The sequence below is a fragment of the Canis aureus genome, chromosome 10, assembly GCF_053574225.1.
Source record: "Canis aureus isolate CA01 chromosome 10, VMU_Caureus_v.1.0, whole genome shotgun sequence".
Lineage (NCBI taxonomy): Eukaryota > Metazoa > Chordata > Mammalia > Carnivora > Canidae > Canis > Canis aureus.
The window spans coordinates 55,896,383-55,914,438 of NC_135620.1; the positions used below are offsets into that span (position 1 = coordinate 55,896,383).

Below are 18,056 nucleotides of genomic sequence, written 5' to 3' on the forward strand. Positions count from 1 at the left end.
AGTAACCTTGTGAAGTGACAGGTGTTATCCCCATTTTGCAGATGAGAACACAGGCCCAAGAGACCTCCAAATTGTCAAGGTCAGCTAGCTCATAAGTGGCTTCAAACTTGGTCTGTTTCTGGACCCTGCCCTGGACCTTCCCACACACTATCCTGCACCAAAGTCTTGCAAATGAATTAGACAAGGTTTCTACTTCTGCCATCTTTGATCCAAGTGCATTGGAATGGAAGGGATGATTTATTTAAAGTGAGTCCCACTTTGGTGGCCAAAAAGACTTGGAGAGGATTTATAATAAAAGCACACACCATTAGATCCCAGATGATAGAGTTGGAGAAATGGGCAAGTTTTTAGCTGGTATAATACTGGTTACATTTACTTATCTATGGTAACCAAATTTTTTTAAAGATTTTATTTATTTAAAAAATATTTTATTTATTTATTCATTAGAGACACAGAGAGAGAGAGAGAAAGAGGCAGAGACACAGGCAGAGGAAGAAGTAGGCTCCAAGCAGGGAGCCCGATGTGGCACTCGATCCCAGAACTCCAGAATCACACCCTGGGCCAAAGGCAGGCACTAAACCTCTGAGTCACCCAGGGATCCCTATAGGAACCAAATTTTTTAAAGCAAATCTTTTAGTTCTTTATGACAGAAAGGGCGGGGGGAGATATAAACAAATCCTGTGGGTCAAAGGAAAAATCACCATCCATTCATAATTGAATTCTCTTCCCAGCTCCCTTACCAAGAGAAGCAGAGTCCCTACATTAGAAAACCCTCTTTCTCTAAGTCAAGAAAAATAATACGACATTCGATACAGTGAACAGTTGTGTGCCTGCAAAGCTGTCAGTGACACAGCAATACATATACCAGGTCACACCTAAAGGGAGCCCAGAGACTTGGGGTAGGGCTGGGGGCAAAAGGGGAGACCTGGGGATAACTCAGCATGAACTGAGAGGAAAGTGCAGTGTGCTCAGGAATGGGCCCTGAGTGGTATGTGAAGACAGTGTCCCAGGCATGGGGAATGGCACCAACAAACACCCAAAGATGGGAACGTTTGACAAGAGTAGAGGGCTTGTGAGCGGAAGGCATTGGAAGAGGCAGCAGCAGATCAAGTGGGAGAAGTTGATTGACACCTGATACCCGAGAGCTTTGAGTATTAAGCTGAGGAGTTGGGATTTGGGCTGGGGGCGGTGGACTGACTATTCTTGAGCAAGGAAGCACAATCAGTATACAGTCAGTCCTAGGCTTAGACAGCTTTCTGTAGGTCAGAGGTCAGCAAACTTTTTCTGTAAGGGGACAGATAGTAAATATTTCAGGTTTTACAAACTGTAGGGTCTCTGTCACAGTTACTCAACTCTGCTATTGTAACAAATGGACGTAGCTGTGCTCCCATATAACTTTAATTACAAAAGCAAGCAGTGGGCTAGATTTGACCTCTGAGCTATAGTTTTCCAGCCACTGCTCTAGATGCAAGGTGGAGGTCAGACGGTGGTAGGGTGGTCAATAGGATCCCACTCTATACAGCGGAGGAATGGCTGAGCCAGACTACACTAGACATGGGAGGATGGAGAGGGGGATGGAGTCAGGAATTGGGCTTTCCATCAAGGCCAATTCAAAGGAAACATTAGATAATGTTGAGTTACAGAAGCAGATAGATTCTTCAGGACTTAATCCCTGATGCATTATGGAGGGTGATAGAGCAAGCAGAAAGAGGATTCAGAGTGGGGGGTCATGAGGAGCGAGTAGCACCTGAAACTTTGGCACCTACTAACCTGAGCTGCCAGCAGGACTTCTCTGATGAGTCTGTGATGATTATTTATTTGCTGAGTGAAAGTTTACTGAATGCCATTGAATGCCACGCTCTGGAGATCTAATGGAGCACAAAACAGACAAGGTTCATATTCTCAGGAGTTTACCATCTAGTGGGTGAAAGATAGGAAGCAAGAAAACAACTATTAGCAGCTTGCATGTATTGAACACTTGTCATCTACTAGGTACTGTTCTAAGTGCCTTCAGCGGGGAAATTAACACACACAACAGCCCCATGAGATAAGTGTTATTATTACCATTTTACAAATGAAAACAGTGAGGCATAGAGAGAGTAAGTAATTTAACCAGGGACACACAGCTAGTAGTGGTAGTCTGGCTCTAGAACCCAGTCACTTAACTTTACTATCTATTATTAAAGAATATACCTGTTATTGAAGCACATAATATTAAATATTGATGAGGGAAATGAACAGGACCCTCAGACAGAGAATGGCCAGGGCAATCACATTTAGATGCAGTGACTGGAGAAAGCCTCTCCGAAGAGAGGGAAACATCCTTGTGAAGAGTAATGGGAAAAGTGTGCCAGATAGAGGGAACAGCATGGGCAAATGCCCTGTGGCAGCAAAGACTTTGTGATGACAAAGGCTGCTATAGTGAAGGAGGGGAACGTGGCATGGCAAACTCTAATGGCACAGCAGTAATCATCATTCCATGCTGTCAGCCACTCTGAGGCATAGGCATCATTATCCTCCATTTTGCAGGAAGAAACGGAGGTTGAGAAACGTTAGATTGATTTCCCAGTTGCAGAGTGGTGGGTTTCTGTCGGTTAACAGTTGAAGATGCAAGAGGATGAATCCAGAGATGTTGAAGAGAGGCATAAGCCCCAGCACATGGCTTCAGCCTTCCAATAAAGCAAGTCAGGATGGCTGTCTGGGTGGTGCTGGAGCCCCAAGGAGAGGGGGAACAATGGGTATGGGGCCATGAGAGGCGATGAGAAGTCCCACGTGCAGTTTGTGATTGTTTGGCCACCTAAATTGGCAGTGGACCCTGTCAGCACAGGCTTTTTTCTCCCCAGCTACACCAAGGAGCATAGAGAAGGTCGAGGAGGTCCCCCTTGCTCTGTGCCTGAACACAAAGTCCAGCCTATCCCTCAGGTGACCCTTATGCCTCTCTGTGCCTGGCAGGACATCATCCTCACCGTGAAGGAGAAGCTGTCCATCCGAAGTATGGAGTACTTCGCACTGGCCCTGGAAGAGCAGTACAACATCTCACGGCTACACCTGCTGCACGAGGAGGAGCTCATCCAGCAGGTACACCTGTTCCTTGTGAGGAGATCCTGGCTGGGCAAACCACATCCCTCAGCCAGAACCTTCAGGGCTAGGTCTCAGCACCTCTGCAGTTTTGACCCACTTTCTCGTGCCCTCACTCAGCCTGGGGATAACAGGGCAAGAATCAGGACTGATTTTCACATCAGTATGTGGGTATGTGGGAATTCCATTTCACAGATATGGAGACAGTGACTTTGAAAGATAAGGTCACTGAGTGAAGGCAATGAAACCAATAGAACCCCATCTTTTTGCCTCCAGCACTGAAGACCTTTGAGAAGTCAGGGAAGAATTTGTTGCTGGGTCTAAGCCCTTTTTTGTGAGACTTACTCCCTGAACTGGTCCCTGATGGATGGATAGGGCACAGTCTGTCTATACAACTCAATCTTTCAGCCATTCAGTGATTTGGTGTACCAAATTTTTAATGCTTCTATTCCATTGACATTGAAAAAGAAAATCAAATGAGATCCTCAAGATAGTTGAAGTAGAAAAGAAAAGTGAGGTGTTTAATATTAAAACAATGTATATGATACTATTATTTATGGAAGAGAAAATAATACACATATGTAGAAGCAAATATACACATAGACTATCTCTGAAAAGGCATTGAAGACCTGCGAGCAGATTTCTTTTGGAAAGGGGAGCAACTTGACGGGGTCAGTGAGAAACTTTACTTTTTGAGCCTTTTACATTTTATACCCATGGGAAAGTCAGCAACAAAGGTCTGCAGCTGTCTTGGGAAGCACTAAAATTGAAATCTCTGGGGACTTTATTATCTTTCTTTTTTTAAATTGCTTTGTGGAATAGCTACGAGAACAAAGGCGATTAAAAGATTAACGGTATCTCCCTTACCCATTGTAGGTGGTAGAAAGGGAGGAGTCACATGACTACCGCTGCCTCTTTAGGGTGTGTTTTGTTCCCAAGGACCCCCTGGACCTCCTGAAAGAAGACCCTGTGGCCTTTGAATACCTCTATCTGCAGGTGACTGGTCTGCTCTTCCTAAAATAACTGGTTTCTCAAAGATGGCACGTTGGGTTATTTTGAACATGAGCTTAAGGCAATTAAGCAACTCCCTGGTAGGGATTATCTTTATCAGAAGGAGAGAGGCCTGATTATCCCTCGAAATTCCCTTTCCATCACTGAATTGCTATGTTAGGAGATTTGCTATGTATTAATGAAATTTAGGCTTAGTCCTCAATGTGGATGATACATTTTCTACTGCCACTTATTTTTTTTTAAGATTTTATTTATTTATCCATGAGAGACAGAGAGAGGCAGAGACACAGGCAGAGGGAGAAGCAGGCTCCCCTCAGAGAGCCCGATGCAGGACTCGATCTCATGACTCCTGGATCACAACCTGAGCCAAAGGCAGACACTCAACTACTGAGCTACCCAGGCATCCCTCTACTACCATTTAGAGCTTCGGTTTTTATTGCTACAAGGGGCATTAGTGCTTTGAAGCCTTATTTTAGAAATGATGAAACGGAGTCTTGGGAAGTCACATGATCTGCCTGGGTCATGCATTTGGTGGCAGAGCCTTGGTGTTCCCCCAACTCTGCCTGCTTGAGTGAGATTTATCACATCATTTTTATATTGATAAAAAAGAGTTATTTGGGAGGCATTACCATTTTACAATTGAGGTAACTCAAACTAGGTGGATTAACTTGTCCAAATCTTACAGAAATGGTGGCAGCAAATAATGACAACAACACTACTGTATATTTGTATAATGCTGTGTCCTGATGCCTGCTTTCATATGTTACCTAATATAAACCTCACAGAAACCATGGAAGGTAAACTTAACTATCTTCATTTAGCAGTGGGTAGAGTCTTAGTTCAGTGTTCAGAATCTTAGTAAGTTAACCAAGGTCACACAGCCAGGAATTGGCAGAGCCAGGTCTCAAAGCTTTTTGCCTAAAAGAACTAGGAACACAATCCATCTATTCTTGTCTCCCAATTCCTCTGATGTAATCTCTTCTAGAGCTGCAGCGATGTGCTCCAGGAGCGCTTTGCTGTAGAAATGAAATGTAGCTCTGCGCTCCGACTCGCAGCCCTGCACATCCAGGAGCGGATCTACGCATGTGCTCAGCCACAGAAGATCTCTTTGAAGTACATAGAGTGAGTGGCAGGGGACTTCTAGGTCCCATCAACAGCAGCTGTGTTGCATTTATAACTTGGCTGGCCCCTGGCCAGGACGGCCAGGTTCCACAGAAAGCTGATACTTGACTACCTACCCGTCTGTCCATTGTCTTTCCATCCATTTCCCTCCCCACTGTCTCTGACCCAGCCCACCTCCTCCAGATGTCAGAATCTGGCGGCTCCCTCTGGGGCAGAAGCCAACTGCAGATGGAAGGACACAGGATCCCTTTGTAAATTCCCAGGTCTTGAGAGAATGTCTTGGAAATCAGTTGACAATGTCCATGTAAAGCTCTCCTGAGGGCAGAAGTGCCTTAGAAATTAATTTTGTGTGAACCGGTTGTGTTGTGTTGTATTCTTTTAGGGCAGTTTCAAGTCCTCAGATTTCAACACCACCTGATGCTTAGCATAAGTTTTCATTTTGCTCTGGGCAGCATCAACCAGGTTTGCTAACCTACTCACCAAATCTCAGCTCTGTCCTGTCTGGACATGAAAATCAATCAGGGAATCATATTTAAAAAATAAAACAGATCCTTGGCTCTGTTCCTAAGGTACTGGGTCAAACCTCTAGGAAATGGAACCTGAGAATCTATATTTTTATCCATTTTTGGGGGGAATTTTGAGGCTGTGAGGCTGGTACCATTCAGAAGCATGGCCTCAGGGATTCACAGGTGCTGTGTGTTGCCTCGTTGAGAGTGTTATTTGTGATCATTATTTCTCACATATACTGTAGGGAAAAGGATTGAGATCTGTTCTGATTAATAGAATATCATACCACACCAAAAGTAATCAGCTCCCAGAAAGATAAGTGGGGTTAACTCCTGAATGGGTGTGGTTTTGTGGAGAGAGTGTATGTGTATTACATATTTATAAATGTGATATTTAATACACAAATTTATGAATATATTTTATATATATTTACATTAACATGTATATATAGATATATCTATCTTCTGTCGAAAAAGAAGCTCATGATTGCAGCATTCTATGAACACTAAGTTCCTTAATCAAATGTAATTATGCTCTTCATTAGAGCCAAGTATACTGTAAAAATGGTATCTCCAATATCTCATGGCAGGAAGGACTGGGGAATAGAGAACTTTATATCTCCAACTTTACTCCGAAACATGAAAGGCAAAGACATCAAGAAAGCTATTAGCTTCCACATGAAGAGGAACCAGAATTTGCTGGAACCCCGACAAAAGGTAATGTTGTGGCCTCTGCTGACACCAACCCTACCCCCCACCCCAGGGAAAGCATTTTCAACATTGCGTGGATTTTAGGCAAGTGAATAACTCTAAAGTCTTTTTTTCCCTCTATTTAAGCAACTTATATCTGCTGCCCAACTACGTTTAAATTATCTACAGATCCTTGGGGAACTCAAGACATATGGTGGAAAAATCTTTAATGCTACTCTAATGGTACGTATTATAGAAATGTGGACCCCCCCCCACTCTTTTTTAAGATTTTATTTATTCATGAGAGTCACAGAAAAAGAGGCAGAGACACAGGCAGAGGGAGAAGCAGGCTCCTCAGAGGGAGCCCGATGTGGGACTCGATCCCTGAACCCTAGGATCATGCCCTGAGCCAAAAGCAGACCCTCAACCACTGAGCCACCTAGGTGTCCCGACCCCCCACTCTTATAAGAGACTGTAGAAGTCCTCTGAAGATCAGTGTCTTTTAGCCTACAATTCCTGAGTGCCCCATCATATACTATAATTTGTTTGGGAAGCAAAATATTATACCATCGGGGAGTGTTTATCATGCTTGGTGCCAGCCCTGTGACACATGCTGGGGGAGGCAGAACTCAGTAAGACGTGATTGCCACCCTCAATGAAGCAAGGTACCCAACAGACCAAGTGAGGCCATGAGAAAGGCACAGGACTGTTGCTGTAGTCTGAGACTGAGTCTGAAGACAGAGGGTACCACTGCTAGCTTCGGGTTGAATATGGAAAGGAGAAGGGATTAGGGAAAAGCAGGAAGGTTGGATTGGCCAGATTTCAGTATGGAGGAAAGGCATTCTGAGGGATGGGAAGTGTACACAGTTTACTCTGGTACTTTGAGTATATGAAGGTGAAGAGGAAGACTTGGAGATCGTGAAAAGGGAATGAGAATGTTAGATTGACAGCTGGGCTGGGATCCTGATTGTTCAGAAGGGAAGAACTGAGGGTGGATCTGAGAAGGGAAAGGAGAAGCGAAAGAGTCCTCTGCTCCATTACTCATTCCTCCCCCAGCCTGCTTTCTGGAGCCTAAGCCTAAAGTTCTATGCATCACAGCCGTCCATGACTGGTGGGCTGCGGCCTACAGGGACTCTCCCCTGCCTCACTGTTCAGACAACCCCAGACTCCTCCTGCACAAAGCCAGACAATTTGCCCATTTGAAGGTTTTTCAATATATTAACAAAGCTCCTTTCAGTGTATTTGGTGTGCTTCTCAGTCATTTACAGTGATGGGTCAGTTTAATCAGGTGGAAAAAGAGAATCAATGTTTGGAGAGAAAGGAAGAGCATCAGATAGTTGGGAAAGGGAAAAATAGTTGAGTCTTTGTACAAGTAAGGTGACCAAAAGGTGGACAAGAGACTAAATCACAGAAAGGAAGGCTTGAAGATACAAGAAAAACTTCTATGTTTCCAATGGGCTAGTCCTGTCCCCTCCCAGCTGTCAAGTTCCTGTCCCCAGCCTCCCTTTACTTTTTCCTATCTAGGGTGAGAACTGGTAATGGGAGAAGAAGCCAGCCCCATTGAACTGGCTCAGGGTGCTTGCTGGGTGCAAGGATGCCACCAACTGTAGATAAATAGACTCTTGTCAGGAAACTTAATGTGAATATGATACTTGGATACAAATAATTGCAGTTAGAAGTGGCAGCTCAGTGCTATCAGAGCAGTACAGAGGCTGTGGTATGGGAACGACACAAAGGAAAAAGACTACTCTGGCTGGAGGAGATAGATCAAGCAGTTGCTTTCCATAGGCAGTAGATTTTGATGGAAGCTTTTAAAGAAGGGTCAGGATTTCAGTAGGGCACAGCATGAATATGGGCACATAGGTATGAAAGCACAGGTTGTGTTTATGGAACAGGTAATGGGTCCCATGGTCTGGTTCTCTGTTGTGAAGCGTCTTATAGGAGACACGTAGATACTCTTTTAGTTGTAGATAGGGCCCAGATTGGGCTCTTGCCTAGCTTGGTAATCTAGGGAAGAGGGGGTGAGGGAGGATCTGAAATAGATATCATGGAGTTTTGCAGAAAGCGGTATCATGTCTTGCATGTGCAATGTATTTTCACTAGCTTGTGAATGAAAACTAATTCTTCTTCTACCGAATGCAGTTACAGGATAGAGAATCCTACATTGCCCTTCTAGTTGGAGCCAAGTATGGGATTAGCCAAATTATCAGTAGCAAACTCAACATCATGTCCACGTTGGCAGAGTTTGCCAACATCAGCCGTGTGGAGCTGACAGAGGAGTCCGAGAAAGTGAGCATGGTCAAAGTATATCTTCAAGACGTCAAGGTAATGCATGGGGAAGGCATTTTGAATCCAACTTCTGGAATTTGGGGCTCAATTATCCTAGGGTAGTTTATTTATGAGAGTTTGGATATTAACAAAGTCTAATATCCTGCATTTGCTGAAGAGGATTAATCATCTATCCTATACCATCAAAAGGAAAGTAATGAATATGGTGCATTTTCCTGGGAAGGTCCTAAAAGGGGTGAGGGTTTTTTGGCTTTTGGGGTTGGTATAAACTGAGCTTGGAATATATACTTTCCTTATGGGTTTTTGAAACTTAGATGGGAGCAGCAGATGACTTTATCACATGGATGGGACCAGGATGGCTGCCCAAGATTTTGGAGGGCAGCAATGAAAGTGGGTAAATGATGCAGAGTACTTCCCAAGCCTCTCTGCAAGGTCCTACATTTACCCTCCTTTGCTTTATTTTCTGACATGTTCAAGGATGGTGCTTTATTATTTTTTTTTATCACCTGCTTCCACCTTTTCCATTTGCTCTCCTTTTCCTTTTCCAGATCAGATCTTGAAGGGACCCCACTGTATGAATGAGCAGGGTGGGGTGGGGTGTTTGGGATGGGGATATTGGACTAGGGAATGAAGAGGCAGGAGACATTGTAAGATTCAAGGGGAGAAACCCATTGTATGTATATGAGTGTGTATATACTTGCACGTGTGGTTGGGCCTATGTATGTGTGTGTGTATGCATGCTTATTTCAAGTCTTGAAGGTGAGAATATGAGATACCAGGAGGCCTGCCTGTGGGGCATGGCTAGACTTACTTCGAATCTCTCATTGGCCCCATGCGGGGCCAATGAGAAGTTGTCAGCCTTCAGACTGTCCCTTAGGCCTTTATATAAAAGCTCTCTTTACTTTCAAAGGTTCTGACGTTGCTGCTGGAATCCAACAGTGCAAAAGACCTGGCCTGCCTGATTGCTGGGTACTACAGGCTATTTGTCGACCCAGATACCTCCATTTTCCTGTGGCCGGGAAACAAACAACAGGTGCACCGGGTATCTGCTGAAGAAGGTGAGGTGCCAAGGCTTGCTCCTATAAGGGACAGGCCCTTTTCACAGCCTAAAGGGAGGGAGTGAATTGAGTTGAGTTGATAAGAGCTATTTTTTCATTTATTTCCTGGTAAACAGTTGATCTTTCTAAAATCCTGAATAGAGAAGTTTTCTTTGTATCTGAGAGTCACCTAAAGCCACAAAATGTGGTTGAACATCTCTGATTCCCTGTAGTATTTCCTAAAATTGTTTCTAAGATCCACTGAATTTTGCTTTATTTGCCAGCAAAAAAAAAAAAAAAAAAAAAAAAAAAAAAATCATTCATTTATTCAGAAAGTACAGATGACCTAGCTTTTTATTCCATGTCTAGGTGCTCTGTTGCATTCTCGTGAATTATAATAGAAGTTCTCAGCCTTATGTGTTTAGGAGAAGGAAGTACCCAGAGATAGAAGGAAATAGAAGGAAAGAAACCATGTATAAGGAATGAAGTAGTGGAGGCCAGATGAGATGCATAGACTCCCAGGCCAGCTCCCAGTTTCTATCAGGCTTTGGCTTCAGCACTGTTAATACAGCATTTTCCCACTGGTTTGCTGATAAATGTTGTAACACTCTCACTATGGCTAATTTCAGGCTACCAGTGTGATATCATTGAACGTGAAGATGGGAAGAGATGCTCAGTAGCACAACATTGTATGGCATTTCCTCCATTTGGATCAAATGGGCATGAATAATCTCAAGAGATTAGATGATAGTAAGATAAAGTAAAATAATTAGGAAGTGATGAATTTTGGATGCTTTTGGTTTTAACACAGTTTATAAACAAAGGATGATACCCTAGAGTCTAATCAGACAATGCAGAGTGGGGCAGTTGTGAAGGTCTGGTAGTGAGAGGGACTGCTTCCATTGGGGCAGGTGGCAGTGGGAGGGAAGATGCTCTATAGGGGGGCAATATGTGAAATAGATCTGGAAAGACTTGTGGAGCTAACCAGGCAAAGAAGAGAGGAGAGATCATTTGAAGCAGAGGGGACAACATGGACACATGACACAAGAACAAGGTTCTGATCTGTGAGAAGCTCCCTATAGTGGCTGGAGCATGTGAAGCCTACAAGGAGTAACCAGGCTGCTGAGGAGGGGTCAGGGCCACACTGACAGACCTTAACTTCTGTAGAAGAACTTAGGCTTTTCCCTGTGTAGAGGAAGCCATTAGGGGGTTTAAGTAGAGTATGATACGGCCAGAGAGAAGTTTTTAGAAATATCACGATGGAGGCTATGGTAGAAGAGAAATTGGAGGCCTGGCTCAGTGTCCCCAGTTTTCCTGCCATGAATCTTTCCCAGAGTATCAGGAGCTAAATGAGTTTTGACTGTTCTAAAAACCCCATAGTATCAGTGGGTCCCCAAAGCCAGGTTTCAAGATGGTGCCAGCCTATTGGCCTCAGACACCCACATAAGGTTGCTAAGAATACAGATTCTTAGCCCCCATCCCCTAGATATTTGACTTAGTACATCAGGGTTAGGGCTGAGGATCTGTTTTATTTTTTAAATATGATTCCCCATCTGATTTTGATGCCCAGACAGGACAGAGCTGGGATCTGAGAAGGGTGTTAGCAAACCCGGGTGATGCTGCACGTAGCAAAGTTAAATCCAGCCACATAATCTCCATGTTTCCATGAAGATATAGCTTTCCTCAGAAGTAATCCTGTCTCCATTATGCAATTCGGTTGATGTGGGAAAGTAGCCCTGATGTGCAGGGAGAATGTGGACTCTGGAATCCCAAGAGTCCTGTGTCAGCCAGTACAGTGTGATCTGGGCTGGCCACCCTGGAGATGGGAGGGCAGAGAGAGTAAAGGGTGGGAGGACATGAGCCTCTGTTGGTCCCGGAATGCTGTCTTATAACCCCTGGTGTCCCTTGCATTACAGGCTACGAATCCAGGGCATGCAGTGACTCAGAGGAGTCCTCTGAAGTGGACTGCGTGCTGGAGCCTCTCTCTGACGGACACGTGCTGAAGCTGGGCCCCTGCAGACCGCTCGTAAAAGAGGAGCAGCCTCCTGGGGACAGCCCCATGCCTGAGATGGCCAGGAGGGGCCCGAGCACCTCCGGGGCCAGCAGCATGACAGACAGTGCTGAGTCCGAGGCTTCTGACTCTGCCAACACTGAGAGCCGAGGCTGTAGGACCAGTGGCTCCAGTGAGTCTATGGATGCCCTGGAAGAGGATGACTTGGACACTTGCTCTTCTAGCAGGTCTGGCTTCTTCCACTCTAACTCACCAGGCTTCCCAGAGACTCTTGGTTCCAGCAGCCAAGAGGAGAGAAGCAGGATTGAAACCAATGGCTTCCTGTGTCTCCTGGACTTGGCTCAGCGAGCCAATCATCCATGCCAGAAGACTGAGTTTTCTGAGAGCCCCACTCCTGAGACTTTCAGCTGGGGACCAGAACCGAGTGCAGTCAGGCTGGACCCTAGACTATATGAGGGCAGCCGAACCGACTACTATAGCCTGTGCTCCAGTGTCTCCCTGGCCAGCCACCTGAGCAACAGCTCAGAGAGCACAGCTTCCCGGCAGGGCAGGGGCCTGCCAGCCTGGGGTCAGAAGGGCTGGACTGAGGCCCAACCCAGCTCTGCTCTGGAAGCCCTGGCCCCGCATCTGCCACTGGCCTTTGAGGACGGTAGCTCAGATGAGGAATACTATGATGCTGCTGACAAGCTCACACCCCCAGACACCCTCTCAGGTGAGCCCTCCCCAGCAGGTCTGTAGCCTCAGCTGACAGCTCCTGAACACCCAGCAGGGGCAGGGACCAAGCTCGAAGCAAAAACACATGGGTAAAGCAGGGTCCTTATTTGAGAAGGCCCATCTGGGCTCAGTGGACCAAATATTAAGTGTCACAACTTTAAGTCAGGGCTACAAGGGAGGTTAAGAGAACTATAGGTGAGTGGAGATGAGAGGCACTAATTCAAGAGTGGGAATCAGGAAAGGCTTCCCAGAAGAGGTTACAAATGGGCTGGGCCTTGTGAACTGGACAGAATTTAATAGAAAAGGGTTTGAGAGCAGTGCTCAGCAGAGGCAAGTGGCTGCATCATTATCAACCCTGATTCTACATTAAATGAGACTTTAATGCAAGGAGAACCCAATAGGCCATTGGTGGCCCCTTAAGAGAATCAGAAGAAAAGGCAGGGGATCTGTTGGTCCTGTTTCTTTCTGGCTCCTCATCCTTTCCTCCACAAGGAGTGTGAGATGTCTTTCCATGTAGAGTGACTTCCTGAGTTGACTTGAGATCCTTGCAGGACACCTAGATATGCACGTGCACGTGCACACACACACACACACTCACACACACTGCATGCTAAAGAAAAACAATTGGAAATAAACACACAGACATTGATGGTGACCCAGCAGAAGCTGGGGAAGCTGCCGCCCTTTTATTTCTGTCTCAGCCCTTCCCTGTTGTTCCCTGCCCTCCAACAGTTTCCTGTAGCTGGTGGAGAGAGGCCAGCTGCTCCTGAGCAGCCCCTATAAGGCCACTCAAGACCCTCTATGACATGACCTCTTTCTCTCTCTCTCTCTCTCTGCCCTCCTAAGCCCTCTTTCTGTGTACCTACCACACAGACCTCCTTGCTGTTCTTGAAAAGTGCCAAGCTCTTTCCCATTTCTGGCCTTTGCACATGCTGCTCTTTACTCAGAAAACACTCCTCACCATGATCTTTGGCTGCTAATTTCCCATCCATCTATCAGGCCCCACCTGGAAATTCACTTCCCCCCTGAAAAACTAACCAGACCACCAAGACTAGGGCTATGTTTCATAGCTCACCCTGAGGGCTTCCCACCTAGCACTTAGCACTGCCTATAATTGTCTATTTATTTGTGTGATTTGTGTGTTGATGTTTCTCTTCCTGACTTAAAAATTAAGAGTTCCTTGGAGTGTAGGAACTGTGTGTTTCATGCTCAGCCCTGTGTCACCAGCACATAGCGCCTGGCAATTTTGCTAAATGAAGGAATGACTTCTCCGCCATCTACTGAGTTCATTAATTGACCATTCCCCTAGAAAAGGAGAAACTTAGGAGCAGATTTGCACTGTTCTCCAAAGAACCTAGGACTTGATAAGGTTTTAAATGAGGTGCAGCCAGATTGGAAACAACTGATCTGAGTATAAGAACCCTCAGATTCTCAAGGGCTGGGATATGAACCTAATTCCTCTGGTGATTACCTGGACTTCTTTACAAAGTGCTTCTTCACTCAGAAACATCCATCCTGGTATGCACAAAATCCCTCACATCCACAACTGAGTAGTGACACTTTTTTAAAAAAGATTTTATTTATGGGGAGGGATCCCTGGGTGGCTCAGTGGTTTAGTGCCTGCCTTCAGCCCAGGGCGTGATCCTGGGGTCCAGGGATCGAGTCCCATGTCAGGCTCCCTGCAAGGAGTCTGCTTCTCCCTCTGCCTTTGTCTCTGCCTCTCTCTCTCTCTCTCTCTCTCTCTCTCTGTGTGTGTGTGTGTGTGTGTGTGTGTCTCTAATGAATAAATAAATTAAAAATCTAAAAAAAAAAGATTTTATTTATGTATTTGAGAGAGAGAGCACATAAGCAGGAGGAGGAACAGAGGGAGAGGGACAAGCAGACTCTGAGCTGAGCATGGAGCTTGATCCCATGACCTCAAGATCATGGCCCAAGCTGAAACCAAGAGTCAAACACCTAACTGACTGAGCCACCCAGGTGCCTGGAGACATGACATGTTAAAAAGATGTCAGAGAGCTTATAGAATTGCCAGCAAAGGTGAAGGGCTGGTTTAGACACAGGCAATAACCAGGCCTGGAGACTAGGTGACAGGATTCCCCACCATGTTATCAGGGTAATGTGGCTGCAAAAGATGTGCTCTACTTTTATTATTATTTTATTTGTTTAAAGATTTATTTACTCTACAGAGAGAGAGCCTGATGCGGAGCTTAATCTCACCACCCCAAGATTGCAACCTGAACCAGAAACCAAGAGTCAGACGCTTTTTTTTTAATTTTTATTTTTTTATGATAGTCACACACACACAGAGAGAGAGAGAGAGGCAGAGACATAGGCAGAGGGAGAAGCAGGCTCCATGCACCGGGAGCCCGATGTGGGATTCGATCCCGGGTCTCCAGGATCGCGCCCTGGGCCAAAGGCAGGCGCCAAACCACTGCGCCACCCAGGGATCCCCAAGAGTCAGAGGCTTAACCAATTATGCCACCCAGGCACCCCTTATTATTTTAAATCTATGTGTTCAAGTGTGAAGTTCTAGGAAATTTGTGGCGGACTTTCTAGATAATAAATTTGGCTACCTGGCTTATTGTGAATAGGGTATAGTCATGAAGAGTTCCAACAGACTGTAACCATTGGTGAGATTTCATTCCCTGAAAAAAAATTGGGATGCTGTGACCAAAAGACAATAAAATTATTGTGGACAACCAAGAATCAAAAACTATCTCCTACAATCATCATCCCTATCTTTTAGATGAGCAAATTGAGGAGGTCAAGATTTAGCATACCTAGGGTTACCCAGCCCAGCCAGGATTTGAACCCAGGCAACCCTGAGCCCTGGGTCCAAGCTCTGTAAATCTTTGTTTTTCTGCTTTTCATATACTTTTCCTTTCTTGATTCTCAGGGCCCAGAGCTGTTTCTGCTGCAGAACCCAGTGCCACAAACTCACAGAATAAGGTTAGCACTTGCACCCTTGAGGACGGCCTGAATCCTGGGCCAGATGGAAGAGAACCAAGCAGAAGGGGAGGTGTGAAGAAGTATGCTAAGACACTGAGAAAAAGAAGGTCTTTCCTACAGACTGACTACACCTGTCAAGTTTCATTTCCTCTGGTGCCATCAGCCTCGCTGGAGAGTGTGGACGACGTGTGCTACTACAACAGGGAGCCCTATCTAGCCCTCGGTGCACCCTCCCCAACTGTATCCTCTCTGCAGGACATGCACAGTGAGCCCGGCCTCCTGGAGACGAAGGCCCTGGGACTGCTGGGTCCCTTGAGGAAGCCCAAGAGCAAAAACCCAGCCTCCCGGGTCATGGAGATGGAGCCTGAGACCATGGAAACCAAGTCAGTCATTGACTCTCGAGTGTCTTCTATTTCTGCCATTCGCCTCCGGATTGACCCCAACCATAAAGAGAGTTCTGGGGATGCCCCCCTGACTGCCACTGTTGCCAGTTCCCCAGCGAGTACCCCTCACTGTTCCAACCCAGGTTCATCTGGCCCAGATAATTCTCGGGCAGAGCCTTCCCAAACCTTGTCTCCATTTCAACACTCAGATGGCAGTGCCCCCAAAGAACTCACCCTAGAGCTTGGGGACAGCACTTCCTCCCTCTCCAGTACTGACCCCAACCCAGATAGAGGCTGCCAGGCCATCAGCCCAGGGCCGCATAATGCCTCTCAAGCAGACACACTAGAGCTGGGAGGAGTCCAGTTTGAAACAAGATCAGGATCTTTGTTTACAAATCCTATGCAAGAAACTGCCCCCAAATGCACAGAGCCTTTGTTGTCTCCTCCACTCAGGCCTAGAAGTGGTGAATATGGAATATATTCAGAAGAGAAGATGGCTTCTTTCCCTTCAGAGGAGGAGCAACAAGGACAGCTATCTCTGGTACATGATGGAGAAGTTACAAACAAAAATGGCACTGATTTATTTCATGATGAATCTTGGAAAGATTCAGGGGACTCCAGGGGTGACCTGTCGAATGCTGTGCTACAGACTGGTGTCATCGCTCCAGCTGGTGCAATAATAGCCTCCCTCTCCTTGAAGTCTCCTGTAACAGGAACTGAGCAGATCCTGCCACATTCCCCCACAGACCCCAAAGGACAGAGCAGAGAAACCCCAAGCCAAACCTGCCAGGCCCAAGAGCAAAAACTCTTGGAAGAGCTGGATTTAGACCCTGATTTCTTGTTTGGGGACCAGACCATTCCATCAGCTTTCCCTCTGGAGGAGGTCAAGGCAGAGCCACTTAACCATATGATAGGGAAAGATACAGCCTCTAGGGACACTACGCAGCAGATCTGTTTTAATCCAGGTCCTCCTCTGCCAAAGCCACTAGCGTGTCCCCAAAAGGAGCCCCACTTAGAAGGCTCAAATCATTGTTCACTGTCAGAAAGCAAAGGCAAAAGCCCTAGCATCTGCCTTCCTGCTGAGAAATCTTTCCTGTGCTTTGCCCCAGAAAGCCATCCTAAAGTTTCTGCCGGTCTCAGGATGGCCACATCTTTGGGGTTTGTGGGTGCGAATGAAACAGTGGCCCCTAGGATTGGGATGGAGCAGTGCAGCTGCCAGTTCTCCTATGCCACGTGCTTCCGTGGCCTGCAGCCAGAGGCAGAGGAAGAAGACAGGGACTTGGAAGCACACCCCACAGCCCCCCTCACCTCACCACCCTCTGCAGGAAGCCGGCTGGCCCTACCCTGGAGGCCTGCCCGGACCCACAGCTGCAGTGCCGAGCCCCTGCCGAGGAAGAGCCACATCTGGCCAGAGTACTGCTCCAGGGCTCTGAGACAGCTGAAAGCTGCCCCTGCCAGCACCCCAGAGGGCTTCATCCAACTCAGAGAGAGCTTACTGGAATTACAAGATATTTTAGAAGCTTCCTGGGGGAATGGGAACAAACATCCCCCGGAGAAGTGCACCTGGCACTTTTCAGAAAGCCGGAGCCGCCTCTGCATGGGTTCCCAGAAACTCCTGTCGAGCTGTCAACATGTGATCAGAATGGACCAGTCCCCTGAAGAGATGCAGGGGGCCGTGCGGGACACCTTCCAGCACCTGGTCCAGCTGGCCGGCCTGTGCTTCCAGTTCACAGACTGCAGCCGCTGCTCCAGTCGGCACAGGGAAGCAGCAGGGAACCTGAGGGATGTGGTGTACGCCTACCATCAGTTTGTAGAGGCTGCTAAGCTGACCTGTGAGAGAGGCTACCACGATCTGAGTGTGAAACTCTTGGCCCGTAGGTGCACAGCCCTCACTGCTGCCGTGTTTTGTTTGACGCAGAAGTTCCGGGCATCCGCTGCCCTGTGAGCAGGCTGCTTGCCCAGGCCCCTACCCTGCCCTGGACACTTTCCTGAAAAGCCCCTCCATTCCTCTGCCCACCCCTCCAAAATGTTTACTAGAATATTAAAATAAACTGCTGCTTCATCCTGGCCTGAATCATACAGAGTGATGATAATAAGTTGGAGTCCAAAGCATTCACTCATGGTCATTCAACAAACAGTCACTGGATACACTGCATAAGACAAGTCCTTGCCCCTGGTCAGGATGCTCACAGACCCCCCGGGGAGTACAGATCAATAGATTGCCATCAGTAAACTATGCCCTACCAGGAGCTTATACTGGGGGTGT

General features: G+C 46.5%; 1 protein-coding gene across 10 annotated transcripts in view; it reads left to right on the forward strand.

The window, feature by feature from the left end:
- The window catches only part of FRMPD1 (FERM and PDZ domain containing 1), a 146,085-nt gene extending 128,221 nt beyond the window's left edge, over positions 1-17,864 (forward strand). For all 10 annotated transcript variants that reach the window (XM_077912561.1, XM_077912570.1, XM_077912563.1 and 7 more), the window contains 9 exons: positions 2,953-3,078; positions 3,955-4,074; positions 5,075-5,211; positions 6,308-6,434; positions 6,555-6,650; positions 8,550-8,732; positions 9,607-9,754; positions 11,650-12,456; positions 15,355-17,864. In XM_077912561.1, the coding sequence (XP_077768687.1) occupies positions 2,953-3,078; positions 3,955-4,074; positions 5,075-5,211; positions 6,308-6,434; positions 6,555-6,650; positions 8,550-8,732; positions 9,607-9,754; positions 11,650-12,456; positions 15,355-17,735 (4,125 nt within the window). In that variant the 3' untranslated portion in view covers positions 17,736-17,864. The remainder of the gene's footprint in view (positions 1-2,952; positions 3,079-3,954; positions 4,075-5,074; positions 5,212-6,307; positions 6,435-6,554; positions 6,651-8,549; positions 8,733-9,606; positions 9,755-11,649; positions 12,457-15,354) is intronic.
- Positions 17,865-18,056: the final 192 nt, after the last annotated feature.